General features: G+C 34.5%; 1 protein-coding gene across 7 annotated transcripts; it reads right to left on the bottom strand.

Moving 5' to 3' along the window:
- Nucleotides 1-7,380: 7,380 nt before the first annotated feature.
- On the bottom strand, nt 7,381-14,412 carry LOC107778195 (zinc finger CCCH domain-containing protein 64). 7 transcript variants are annotated; one of them, XR_012704303.1, is made up of 11 exons: nt 14,260-14,412; nt 13,844-14,117; nt 12,792-12,921; nt 12,589-12,705; nt 11,753-11,870; nt 10,593-11,026; nt 10,205-10,490; nt 8,953-9,046; nt 8,407-8,537; nt 7,833-8,059; nt 7,381-7,740 (listed from the first exon to the last, which is right to left on the bottom strand). XR_012704303.1 is itself a non-coding variant. In XM_075241620.1 (10 exons), exons 1-10 carry the CDS (start codon nt 14,332-14,334, stop codon nt 7,931-7,933), a joined length of 1,788 nt encoding a protein of 595 aa, XP_075097721.1. In that variant the 5' UTR covers nt 14,335-14,411; the 3' UTR covers nt 7,381-7,930. The 7 variants fall into 7 exon arrangements, 2 of the variants coding, with proteins under 2 accessions (XP_075097721.1, XP_075097722.1); XR_012704304.1 differs by having other exon boundaries at nt 7,821-8,059; nt 12,589-12,707; nt 12,794-12,921; nt 14,260-14,411; XR_012704305.1 differs by having other exon boundaries at nt 7,855-8,059; nt 12,589-12,707; nt 12,794-12,921; nt 14,260-14,411.
- Between the last annotated feature and the right edge of the window lie 263 nt (nt 14,413-14,675).

The following is a 14,675-nucleotide window of genomic DNA, read 5'->3' as shown; positions in this document are numbered from 1 at the left end:
CAAATACCGATATTTTCAGGAACCGGGTCAATTTTCTCTCCTATTTTTCTTGATTTTCTTTCCCTATCCTAGAAGCCAGTTAACATGCAAGCCAAACAAATAAATACACAAGTAGCACGTAAGATGCATCAGGATGGTCTTTTAATTTGGGGTACACCTATCCTAGACGAACCCAACCCCTGTGTTGAGTCCCCAAAGTCACATGCACGTGATGCAAACAAACGTACATACTAGGGATCCGGCATAGGGTTATGTTTTTCTAGGTTTGAACCCTGGGGGTATTGTTCTAGACTTGGCTTACCCGAGCGGACAACTCGAGTCGAAGGGAACAGCGTACCGGGAATATAGAAGCTTCACCGACTTTGCAACTTGTCCGAACCTCGTTCTAAAATTAGGATATGAATCTAACAGAAAAGAAGTCACGCGAAGCGCATGCTTCCCAGAAGATTTAGAAGACTCAGAGAGAAGAAGGGTTTCATAGCAGTTTATATACAATTCACACAATATCAAAGCGGTAAAAAAGCGGCATTTAGCACATTAGGCTCAAACCGTAAAAATCAGACAATCATAAAAGCCAATCATAACAGCTATTCTAAGCTCGAATTCTGAACCCTGAACTAGAGATTCTGAGTTCTTTTCCCCAGCAGAGTCGCCAGAGCTGTCACACCTCCTTTTTTCCGCGGAGGATAGGGGATAAGGGATTTTTCCAATTAAAGTGACATAATTCAAAATGGAATTATTTAATTAATCAGAGTCGCCACTTGGAATAATTTATGGTGTCCCAAGTCACCAGTTTATTTAAAATCCCAAATCGAGGAAACTTGACTCTGTTTTAAATTCCGCAAAATCAGAAGACCGAGTAAGAAATTCTATTAATCCGGGAGAAGGTGTGAGGCACTCCCGAGTTCCGTGGTTTTAGCACGGTCGCTTAACAATTAATAATTGGCCTAATTATCTGATTAATTACATATTTAGAACCTATTGTGCATCTTAACCTTTTAAACTGCTTTTAATATTGTGGAATTTGTTTGAACAAGTCGCGATGTCGCGCACTCGTTTATTTTTGTACACATTGCAAATCGCGCTACGTGAAACGCACCCGCGATTTACAACATGTTAATTTTATTATTATTCGAAGTTACGGTCGAGTCACGTGAAACGAACACTCGAATTGGGGATTATGTATCATGACTATGCCACGGGAACCGTACCCATAGTCACGATGATTTATTTATTAATCGCGCCTAAAGCAAGCTATGATATTCATTATTCTTCCAAAACCTTGAGATTATTGTGAGGCCATGAGTTATGGAAGTCAATTGTGGATGAAGTGTAAAATTTAATTAAAAAGAGAGTTAACATGATCACTGATATATCTAAGAAAATAATACAAACGCGAACAGAACACTTTCTTGCTCAATTTTCGACCAAAGAGACAATTCAAATTTCCCAATAGATAGATTCCCTCAGGATTATCTCTAATTAATCTAAGCTGTGGATTCCCATCAACAACAACACACTTTAGTTTCACAATCAGAACCACAATGTAACATTCATAGTGCGATAATCATCCAGGAACTATGTAGTGAATTTTAAAGGCTCATGACCGACACAAGCATAGAAAGTCAAAAACAATGAGGATTGAGTTCACTAGAAATATATATACATGGAATTATTTGAAACCACAAAAAAAGTCTCATAAAGTACCGATCAACAATTCAAACAAGCAATCAAGATTTTTAACTAAAATAAAGCAATTAAATGATTTAGCAAAAGCAAACAAATATAATACTCAACTAATCCATAGTAAAGACAAATTGAGAATGGACCTTAACTGAAGCAATGATTTTCTATTGAACAAAGCTTCCAACAAAATTCATATAACGACCATTCATGACATATCCTAGACCCAAAATCGACTTTAGACCGGAACCTCGAACTCGAACCGAAACTTGTTTGGTGCAGTAAACCAAAACAAAAATTTAGGAGAAGGAACAATGAAATCCCAGAACCAAAACTTTAGTTCTTATTCAAAGATTCTGTCCAATTTCGTCCGTTTTCTCACTGTATCGTTCTTGTTCTTTCTTTCTTTTTGAGTGTATGTGTCTTTTTCCTTTAGCTTAGGAGATTCAGTCTGCAGCTGACTCTCTCGAATGTGTGCATGAGAGCTGATGATAAGGAAATGGGGTCATTTTTCTTTTGAAGGAAGCAGCGCCGTTCCTTTTTTGGTGGGGGTAGGAAATTAGGTTCTTCTTTTAGATTAGGGTTCTATTAGGATTTTATATGGTGTAGGGGAATTAATCCTAACCCTTGGATGAAAGTAGATCAATGGCTATGATTAAGGGGGGTTTTAAAGTGTGAGAAAAGGGTTTGGGATAAAAAAAATTGGGAATAATGGGCATTTGTCTTGCTGGACCACCAAAATCCGAAAATGAGCTCCCAATTGGCCCAAATTTAATTCTTTCGCATTGAACAAAAATAAAAATACTAATACTACCAAAATATACTAATTAATCTTAGTTAATAAGAATAAACTATTAAAGTGAACTATAGATTAAAAATAAAAATATTTATGGTATTTTTTAAATATTATAAATATCATAAAATACTAATAAGCTAACAAAAATATATAATAAGAAATGAAATATTATAAAACTATTTTTGTGTTTTTAAACTTATGTTTTAAAATTAAAACTAAAAGTTGACTGAAATCCTATTAAATGAAAAATAAATAACTATTTTTTTTTAAAATACTACTTTTAAAAGTTGTGCGGGTCAAAAATCACGTGCTTACACATAAGTGCTCCCAAAAAGACCACTTCATAAGGTCGTCTTCAAATTTTATCACATACATTACCTACGATAGAAAATAACTATCACTAAGCATAAAGTTTAGCGGCGTATAATTTTTGGGCTTGGAGCCATTAACTTCTTCAATTTTCATTTTCAGTCATAGGTAGCTCAAATGAAACATATTTTGAAACAAGTGAACAAATATATCAAAAGTATCAAATATCAACCCTTGAAGTGTTTTCAAATATCAATAACAATGTTCAAGATTCAAGAGTTGAGAAATCGTATACTAGCAATCCAAGAAAGCTTGTCAAATATCCATTTTTCGCCCAATATATACGTCATGCTATCACACTAAGCAAAATCAGATATCAATATGGACCGAAGCCCCCAAATCAAGTAGGGTCAAAACCCAATAGTCAAGAGAATCAAGAATCATATTAAAAATGGCTTCCTAGTTCATACTTAACACGGACAAGTTCCATAATTTAAGACGAACTACAAATCCAAAGTCAAGATGGCAAAAGATCCAAATCAAGAGGCATGCCAAGATCAGTGACAAAGTCACTACCACAAGAAGGACAAAGTCCCAACAAGAATACAAAATGATCAAACAATCCGTATGAGTGGGCGATTTAGCAAATATCTTACAATACTTGATATAACACGAATACAATGCTATTAATTGAATACAAGAAAAATAAAATATCAGGTTAATTTAAAATATTCCAGCAAGTAAAAAGAGTACAAAGTTTATACACAAACCTTGGTGTTTTACCACAAAATAGTTCAACCACAACTTGAGGACGTTCGAATCGTCTACGCCCTAGACAAACCAAATCCGTCCACTTCCTTAAATACTTCCCCGTAGATTTTACAAGGATATATATATACCTTAAATATATAATAAAATATCTATATAAGTTCAGTGATTTAACATGTCAAACTAAACATGATATTGGTGAAAATTACCCAAAATATTTGAAACAGAAATTCTGGACAGTATCACTATCTCGTGTTGTGACTCAGATTTGAAGATGAAAAAGGACAACCTAGACTGTGTGGTCTTCTTTACAGTTATAGATATGTGTCTTAGTGTTTCAAACATCTTGAATAACCCCCATATCAGTTTTGTACAAAAGGTTATGCTAAACTTACTAACAGTAGTACATGGAGGGGTTGTAAAATAGAAAATCCGGGCAGCACCTGCCATGTACTTCATCACCTATTTTCGGGTAAATAAAAGACAAACTATATTTTAGTTCCTTCATAAGAGTTATAGATCTATAAAATAGCTTTTCAGAAAGTCTTAGATTACTTAAAATGGAGCTCTATACAAAAAGATATGAAGAAAACACTAATAGTTATCTAGTGTAAAAACGGGTTTAGTAACTTACCACAAAAGAGAGGAGCAACTTGAGTTTTACCAAAAATAATTTTTGCTGGTTGGTTTAGTAAAAATTTATGGTGGTTTTCATGAAATTTTCAGGTGATAAGAAGGAGAGAGGGTAGAGATTTTCTTTTTTTTCTTGAAAGAATGAAAATGGGGAGTTTATGGAAGACTAAGTCAATCAAAGTTATCTTTAAATTTTTTGGATAAATATGAAATAAAAATGGCTGCCCAAATACTAAATATCCTTAGATAAATACAAAAGGGTGGCAGCCCAAAAACTCAATTATAATGTATTTAACAATAATTTATCAAAATAATATTAAGTGTTACACATAGCAACACCATGGAATTTCTTTGTCAATATTAACACAACCTGGAGTAAGAAATTTTTATGTATTGGCAATTTCACATTTAGGAAGTGTGAAGTAATTATATCTCCTCATTATAAAGATGCTCATTCGAAAATACAAATATTTATAATCTTTATGCACGTACATTGAATCGTATTTTGTGCTATTACAAGATTCAAAAGTAAAATATTGAAAGATATACATACCACATTTTAAAAGAGAAATTTTCTTATACTTTCTAATAAATGAAATCATCCTGTAATCTAAAGTTTAAGTAAGATAGAAGCATATAAAAGACAATAAATTATATTTGAAAATTTTTTAGGAGCGAACTCACGACAACTTTTACGAAGGAGCAATGCCGGTTCGTTTCTTTGATATACTTGGAAGTCTTATACAATATTTTCTTAAAAACAATTTTTAATATGTGTTTTTGAAAATATGCAATTATGTTGTACATAGAAGATAAGTAAGACTCAATTATGTAAAGAAAGAATTAATTAATTTTGATATTTAGAGGCAAATTCACGGCATAAAAATCTATAAGGAAATAAAGAAGATATGTTTTGGAGGCTAGCACCCTTGTGTTTATTTTGGATAATTTTGAGAGAGGTGAAAAATGTTCAACAACTTTATTTTTAGTTTTATCTAGAATTAGACTCTGATTTAAACTATATTTATATTTTGTACACAGTTAATCGCTTGAAATACCATATAAGCCCAAAAACTCAAGATTAAGAAATTTAGATTGACTTACAAATTTAATAAGTTCTGTTATTAGTTGACTTCAAATTTTTAAGTATTAGGTAAGGTTCTACAAACTACTACCACTTTATTCAACTTGAACTTTTTTTTTAGAAAATTAATTTACTATTTTAATGTAAAGTATAAACACATTCCCACAAGATATTGTGAAATGAGGTACTTCCCACAAAATTTTGGCTTTTGTTCTTTCTATCTTGAAGCATTTACAATATTGATGAAGGACCCTTAGTTTTATCTTTTTAAATCTTTTTTGTTTTCAAATTGAGAAGTAAAAGTAGCACGGCTTTGCCCGTTGGAATAAACTTAAGAAATTCAAAATAAGAAAAGTCATTATGTTAAATACGAAAATAATTTTTATAGTTTCTTACATAATTCAAATAATAAAATAATTTGTATAAGTAAAATTTTATTTAATTTTAAATTCTTAAATATTAGAAGTTTTTATGTAGTTCAAATAAGAGAATATTTAATAATTAAAAGTTTTAGTTGATTTCTAAGTTTTTAATATTAGAAAAATAAAAATAATATTATGATTTTTTTCCAATGAAAATCTGTTTTTAAAGGATAATGTGTATTATGACAGCATTCATTTACAAGGAAAAATACTCTTTTTATTATTTAAAAAATTCAAATAGCTATGAAAAACTTGAAAGAAGCAATTTCTCATAAGCAATGTCATGCACGCATCGTACAATAAAATAAGAATTTTATTTATTAATTGAAAAAGGTCGTAGAATTTAAGAAACCTCATAAAATTTAGGAGAGTAAAAGTGAAACATTCATAGTTGAATTCAAAAATCAACATATTAGCTCATTCTGAACTGAAAAAATTAATTGTAAAAGATTGATGGCAATTATCATTATATCCAACATGGAATGTAACTTTATGCTAATATATTTATTGTTTAAAATCTAATTTAGTCTAAAAATGATTAATTAACTCTAGTGGCGAAAAACAAATACTAAAAGTTTGAAGAACCAAATTCTCTCACTGCATATTCCTATCGTATTTAGTAAAGTAGAGCTCTCTTTTAATTAATTTCAAGGTTAAATATCTATAGAAAACTTTAAAAGAAGCAATATTATCACTACATTCCTAGCGCATGCCATAAAGTTTCCATAAATTGATATAATAATGGGATTTTCCTTTGTCACAAATTAATGTGATTTTCTTTGTTATTTTTGTTACAAATTTATTATATTACATAGCTCAAATAAGGAAGATTTAATATAAAAAATTTAGTTGATTTTGAAATCCTAAGTATTAGGGAAATAATAAATATCTATATTCCTAAATATTAGGAAAATAATTAAAAGACTATTTTGTCTAGTATGAAATCAATTTATCAAGGGTAAAAAAAGCGAACGACATTTCGCTAAAGGTCTTCGTGCTTTTAATATACAGATAGATGAACGTTTAGATGAACTACACCTCTTGAATTACATCCCTCCTTGCATGCATTTGTTGATTCACTTCCCTCGACAATGAGAATTTAGAGTATATTGTATGGCATATATAGTGATAGAGGAATAGACGAGTATAAAGAAGGGATGGAAAATCATTTATTTGATCTTGATTTGATGTATATGTTATGATGCCTTCGTATAAAGGAGGATTGGGGGTACGACAGATAAGAAGAGCAGTAGTGGAAATTCTCTCGTTCCCTGGTCAAAGACTTGGTTGGATGCGGTATCTACTTCACGAGGAGCGATACGTTCCCTGGTCTACCCCTCTTTTTGTACCGCCTTTCAAAGATTTTCCAACCACCAATTGAAAATTCAATCTGACTTCTAAAACGGTTTCAGGATCAGTCGTGTGATTTTCCCAGAGATCGCCGTAAGTTCTTTGCCAAATTATATACAGACAATGCTCTTAAACACAAGTGATAGTAGGAGTAAACATGTTCCGCAGAGTGGTAAAGACTTCTGTACTACAAGATCTTAGCAGCAATTCATTCTTTTGCCTTCCAAGATTTTTAACTCACACCAGAATGGAAAGAACTCTTGTTACAATACATAAAACTTTATTCTGGTGAACCAGTTAACATGATATCAGTCCCGTCAATAAAGTTTGTAATGTTTCTAACAAATAAGAACCAAATCCATTGGACAAAAAAGTTAAAATTGCATCTTATCTCAAACAGTTGCAAACAAACTCACAAGCTCATACATGATCCATTCATACAGTGGATGGTTCTGCTCTGCGACGTTTTGTCCAACTATCTCAATAGCCTAACTGACAAGCTGAGTGTACACATATAGCATACATAAAAATTGAACTGCTATACCTCCTAGCAGCAACTTGGCCAATGTCCATTATGCAAGTAGACCAAAGTTCCATAATAGGTGCAGAATTACTCGGTATAACACCAAATCGTTGAACTAATGTTGCTGTCTAAATATATGCAGTTACTATCCGGTTAACATTTGCATCATTTCCTGTGGCAAAAATGTTTTCAGATAATCAGATCACTGTTCAACCATAATGCAAGCACATGAGCTTGAAGAACTGCAAATACTTGCAATTATACCCAAGCCGGGAGCAAAGAGAACCTCAAGGAAATGCTACGTTGCGTTAGGTGAAGAACACAAGAGGAAAAGCTCTCGTGTTGCATCTTTCTTCAATATCCTATTGATTTGGATCATATTCTTGAAATCCACTCTTGAATCTCTCGACCATTTTAATTTCTTCTTCTTTGCTATCCTTACAATTTCTCCAATCAGCTCTATCTGCCACATTTAGCAAGCCTGCCAAAACCTGTGACACATTCATGCAAAACACAGCAAATTACAGTTGTTAAAACATATTTTGCATAAAGTGGAAGCAAACTAAGCGTCAACTGTCAAAAAATTTAACTACATGATACATTATTAGATAAGGGGATGATTGCACGATCAACCTAGGTAAAATTTATATGGAAGTGCATTCTGCCAGATATATATATATATATAAACATTTCAGTTACATGCTTTTACATCCTATCCTCCCCACTTTGCTCCCTTGGTGACTCGAAACTCCAACCTCATTGGTCGAGGTGGAGGGCCAACGCTCCTCCCGTTTACACTAGGCTATCCTCCCTTGTCAGGTATATACAAACATCTTACCTCACGACCAAATTGAACTGGGAATTTCTCATTCTCCTCCACAACATGTGACAAAATACCACCTCCAGGAACTTCAACATAAAATAAGCTGCAACTTCTGTCAAACTGGGTCCGCAACGCTTGTCTTCCTTCTGCAGTAAAAAGAAAACACCACATGAATGTCATCTCTAAACTGAACTGTTCTCACCCTCCCACACGAGACAAACTATGACTTTGTAAATCCATGAGAGTTTCGTCCATAACCATGCTAACCCACATTTCCAATTAACAGAGAACAGAGGAGAAAAGGATACAATGGGAAAAACAGAAGTTTAGAATTTTGAGCATCTGCAGTGATGATGCATTAAAGGACAACGAAGAATAGCCAAGGCTGAGGCATGAATGCAGAGTTGAGCTGCTGTTTTCCACTGTTCTAATGTCTCTACCTTTACCAGTTTTCTTTTTTTGATCAAGTCCTTTACCAGTTTTCTTCTATTATCTGGTTGGGGAATGGGGCAGGGATTCTGACTCCATGGCCTTGTGCAATACAGAAGTCATTAACCATACCCTTAATTATGGTAAATTTGAATCCCAATTTTTCAGCAGCCAAGTTAAAAATATCTTGAACCAAAGATGCCCTGGACGAGGGAATAGGAACAACCTACAAGATACACAAAGAGTGGAGATTAAGATAAATGGAAAATAAGTGGTAATAAAGATGAAGGAATAATGGACAAACGAACTGTGAAATGAGAATAACAATTACATAATTGTGCATCATTCATCAATGTTAAAAAAGGAGATTGAGCCATTAAGGCAAGGCAGCTGCAATTTGCCCCAATGTGTAAAATTAAACACATACTTCTAAAAGGTGTAAGTTAAGGCATGTCTATGTTTTTTAAGGCTCTGCCTCTTTGGGTGTCTTTGATGTAAGCCTCACATGACGAGTGTCAGCCACATGATCCTTGACTGAGTCTTTCTTCTTAACCACCAGTTGGGTAAATCGTACTCAAGCTTTAATCAGTTTCCACAAACAGAGCATTTTCTCTCTTTTTTTCCTTTTCAAACCAATAAGTATTTAATTCAAACAAAAGAGCACAAAGAAAGTGCATGAATATGTACAATCTTTTGCAAAATGTGAAAAGCAAGGGCCTGTTCCATTGTCATGTAGCCTTTAAGGTTTGAATGGGGTTTAATTTCCCGTGCAGATTTTAAGCTTTCTGGTAATTTGCTTACATTTTTCATTCAATTTGATCTCTCACTCGTACTTCAAAATATAAATACTAATTCCAGTTAGGTAATGTTTGTGCCTCATGGTGTATGCCTCTCTGCGAGTGATGAACACCGACAGCTCTTTCACAAAGAACTGAATATTGAGAGAAAACGATCAAGCAATGGCACTCTATGGATGGTTTTCTAATCAAACCCAGTACTCAGGAAAGGTTTTGTGTTTACTCAGAGTTCCTAAAGCCGTAGATCTCAAATAGAACAATACATGTACGAGCTGCAACGCAACACCTTTTTCTGTCAGTACAAGCTACTGCAACACCTTATGCCCACTGAAATATGCTTGGAAAACTGCGGTACTTGATACATAAAGAAAACAAGAATTCAAGTTTGTCTGAAATATTGGTTAAACTGCTACCATATCCTATGAAAGTAGACAACAAAAAGCAAATAAATTAAAATTAAGTTATGCTAATAAACAAACTTTTAGCGACAGTTTCAAAGATGGTAATACAGACATATCTTATTTTTTAAATAATCAGTAACACAGGGATACATCATCACAATACATTATTTGCAAATTTTTCCACACCTGAAGATTGGCATGAATTCCTCGTTTAAATGCCCACTCGAAAAAAATTGCTTCCTTCCCTTGCCTTTTGAAGTAAGCTCTGAAGCTGTTTTGAAGATGTTCCAATTCCTTTTCACATTCTTGTGAAAGAGATAACGTATTGGGCATATGTTCAATGGGCATAATCAGCGCATGATCTGGTAATAAAGGTCCTTTAGCAAGTGCACAGTAGTAATATTCTCCAACACTAGTGATGAGATGTGACTCAACATTCGGACTTGACAAACAAAACCAACATTCTCTTGACCTGAAAAACAGCGAAAGAAATAGGAAGTATTTATGAAGGCACAGAAACTGACAACAGCAAAGTCATCACGAAAAAACAAGTAGTAGTTCGATAAATATCCACCTGTGAGAGCTTGCTGCACCAGTAGCTGATCTGCCACCTTCTTCCTGCAAACTATGCTTGAAGTTGCAATTGGGACCTCTTTCACATTTTCCCTTGTTGAGAAAGTCAAAACACACACCTCTTGAGTACTGCTGCATAGCTTCTTCATCATGCCTAAAGTGGCACTTCTCTCTTGGACAAGAGCCAGAAGAGACGAATTTAAAGCAGAGTCTGTCACCATTACCATCTCCATGTTTCTGCCTTTTCTGAGATACATCATATCTCCAATACTGTGACTCAGACGTACTATCACCGGGCCTCTTCGTTGCTCCATCGGGTGGGACTGCTTTGTCAACATTGGTATATGGAGATAAAGTAGTGTTTGGTGGCTTTGCCCTAAGCTCAGGTTTCGACATTGTTGATGCCGGAGTGGGGGATATTGCATGAATAAATTTCTGCAAAGTATTCATGCATAAAATGAGGATTCAAAATGATACAAAAGGGATGAGGTAGACCTAAAATCATATGGAGAGAAGTTTTCTTTAAAGACCCATAATCTCTTGGAATGAATGCAGACTTAGCTATAAGCTAAGAACACAACACAATAGAAGCAGAGGAACCATTTGCACAATATCAACTAGTTGAGATTAAGGTTTTAGTTGTCATTGTTACAGTGATATCAAGTCCAGCATTTGACAGCAGAAGCCTCTCAGTTTGTCAAAGACTTGTCTGCCCATTGAAGGATAAGTGTAAAATTCTAGGAAACTTCTAGAAATTCAAAAATTACATCAAAATTCAACAAAAAGAAGCTGTATTTTCAAATGAGGCCTTGGAAGATTAAATTTAATTACCGGGAAGGACCAGCGAGTCAACGCAGGTTCGTCCGCCATTTGATTCAAACTCCGGGAGAGAGGTGGAATGAGAGAGAGAGAGAGAGAGAGAGAGAGAGAGAGAGAGAGAGAGAGAGAGAGAGAGAGAGAGAGAGAGAGAGAGAGAGAGAGAGAGAGAGAGAGAGAGAGAGAGAGAGAGAGAGAGAGAGAGTATCTGTGTGTTAAAGGGCGACACAGCCACTGAAACTAGAGAAATAATAATACATTCTCAATATATAATAGAACTGCTTAGGAAGCAGAGATAAGTTTCAGAAGCAGGAAATTTAAATCAAATATCAAAGGTTGTAATACCTGTTTATCTTTGTTTCCAACAGGAGCTAAGCCCAGAAAGCGAGTTACGTGTAGAGCATCAACATTAGCATATGGTTGACGATCAAAGTATACACCCATAGTTCCTGCAACATGATACCTACCAGCGGTACAATTTATAGATTTATAGGGCAACAAAGTATAGATCTAAATGAAAAGTACTGGTTCATTCAAACGAAGAAAGAACTAGAAAGCAACAGAAAAAATATTGTTTACCACCACTCAAGACATGCACACAGGATAGTGGCTGTTATAGCATTCACATTAACAGAACATTGTGAATTCTCCAACAACGAGGAAATAAATCTTAAGAAATTTTACTTATTTTTTTCAAATTGACATTCAGTAAGCTGACTGCCAAATGCTAATCCCAACAGCTTAATTTTACTTTAGGTGAAGCCTAAGTAAATCAACGATAAACACATCCACTGTGAAAAAAACTCTTGGAAAAGATTTGCTAGTTCAAGCCAAAAATTACGAAGGTCATGACACATATCACCTCAAATTAACTATGTACTGCCATCCCAGCCTAGGTCTGGATGAAGCTTGCACTATTAATGGATAAGGAAAATAAGCAGAATCTCATAAAAGAGGAAGTGGCAGCCTATAGTACATACATACAATTGATTTTGTAGCACACAATACTTTTTAATGAGAAATGCCACATAGCTATTGGATCCAGATTTTAAAGATTCAAATTTTCTTCTCTAGAGGTAGTGAAGAAAAGTTGAAACGAAACTCATGAACGAAGAACTTGATTGCCCACGAACAATATATTCAATAAGCGAACTGCACTTTGTAAAAATATGATCACTTACCGAGGCTTAATCTCAGCTACTAATTCTGACACTGTGGGATCACTATCAGATGAATCAGAAATTTCTGAAGGAATATTTGATGTCACTCCATTCGTGACTCCACTGGGCCATTCATTAGTGTTGTTGATTAAGGAAATCAAAGACATTGTATGGAGTGGTCAGATGCAGAAAAAGAGGGTGATCAATATAAAAACAAAGGATATGTAAGAAATATGTCAACTGTTCCCGGATCCTCCGCTAAAGCCCTCAAAGCATCAACATCGTCTTGACTGTATGTTCCAAACTGAGCTCCAGTTGGAGATCGCCTACCAGATAAGTATGCCACAGATAACCCTAATCATGAGTACAGTATAAATCAGATATCACATCAAACACAAAGTCCAAAAGCATTTTTCAGTCATACACCAGGGACCAAGAAAACAGTAATTCGATAAGAGACATGATATGAAATCCTAACTTCTTTAGTCTCTCTAATTCACGATAGAGACATCAGATATAAGCATAGACACTTGCTCTTTGGTGAGATTCTAATCTCACAATTGGAGGAATATTCCAAATTAACAGAAAAACAGGTAGTTATCATGGACTGGATGCAGTTTTCAAAAAAAAAAAAAGGAAAAAAGAAATAGTAACAACAATTACATTAGCCAATTGGTCAATCAACTAAGCCTCAATCCTTAATCAATGGGGAAAAAATACACTTCTTCACGAAATTATGATGAATTGCTCAATGTTTATATGTGCTCACAACAAGATTTCCTTTTGGATATGCTATATTGTACAATGCTTTGACGTGCTCATAACAAGCTTCAACTTTCAACTTCCAAATCTTTGGCGTCATCATCTCACACTGTATAACATGGAAATGTTGCAAGTTTCCACCATCTTTAAGTCAATACAACATCGGGTTAACAATTTAGCAGAATATGTTAAAAGGGAACATTCCATACAATTTCAGATCCACATATTCCCTCGGGACCGATGCTCTTGATCTGGACGTGACTACATTAAGGCTAGGGGCGGATGCATTATTCATTTAACAGAACCCAATATTTTTTTACATGCATTATAGATATACATGTCATGGTAATCACAATATGTCAATAAATATTAAGTTCTAAACTCATAATTACATAAGTACAATAAGTTCGGTAGTGAGAACATAAAAGTTGAATCCATCAAATTTAAATACTAAACCCGCCTCTGGTCCATAAAATTAGTGTGCTTTCGAGGTACTACTAATTAAGGTTCTTACCATGAAGCTCAAATTTTCCACTGCTTTTCAACCAAAACAAATTCTCACATACCCTAAAACCCTCCATCTTAAACCCTTGATTATTCGGGTCCTTTAATACTTCTGACAATATTTTCGGGGACCCGACGCCATAGTCCCCGATGAAATAGGTCGGTATAGGAACACTGGAGCGGCCTTCAATGTATCCATTGAATTCCTCAAGCCCTTCAATTGAATCCGGGAAAAATTGGCCCACGCAGAATAGAGCATCAAATGGACCAGCTGATTTGTTCACCTGAAAGAGTTCAAGTTCAGCTATACAGTAAGCAGTTGATTTTTAAATCCAAAATTTAGAGTTAGTGAGCTATGAACGAGTATGTGTATATATATATATATAGTTCGAGTCGAAAATAATGAGAGTAGAGAAGAAGAAAAACCGAAGAAACGCGCTTGAATAGCTGATTGAGACGGCCGAGTACGTCACCACAGAGGAGAATTTTGAGAGGAGCCATGACTGAGTTTGCTTGTCAGAGCTGAGAGAAAACGAGAACGAGAATATGCAAGTACTGGGCCAAATGTAAGTGCACAAATAGCCATTTTTGGCTGACTCTATTTAAAGAATAACCAAAAGATACAACTTTTTAATAATTGAGCCTCTTTAGATCATCGGGGTTTGATGTTTCAAACTTCAAACCGTAGTTATATTGTAGTTTCAGTTGAATTTAGACTATGGCTAATCCTAATTACAGACTCGAACATCTTAAGTTCTGGTTTGATAATTCAAACTTCAAAACTTTCGATAAAAAGTTAGGTTATAGCAGTTCAAAATTTCATACCTGAAGGTTTAAATAAG

This window comes from Nicotiana tabacum, chromosome 21 (assembly GCF_000715075.1).
Source record: "Nicotiana tabacum cultivar K326 chromosome 21, ASM71507v2, whole genome shotgun sequence".
NCBI classification, from domain to species: domain Eukaryota; kingdom Viridiplantae; phylum Streptophyta; class Magnoliopsida; order Solanales; family Solanaceae; genus Nicotiana; species Nicotiana tabacum.
Note: the sequence above shows the minus strand (reverse complement) of the source record. Positions and strands in the feature narration are given on the sequence as shown.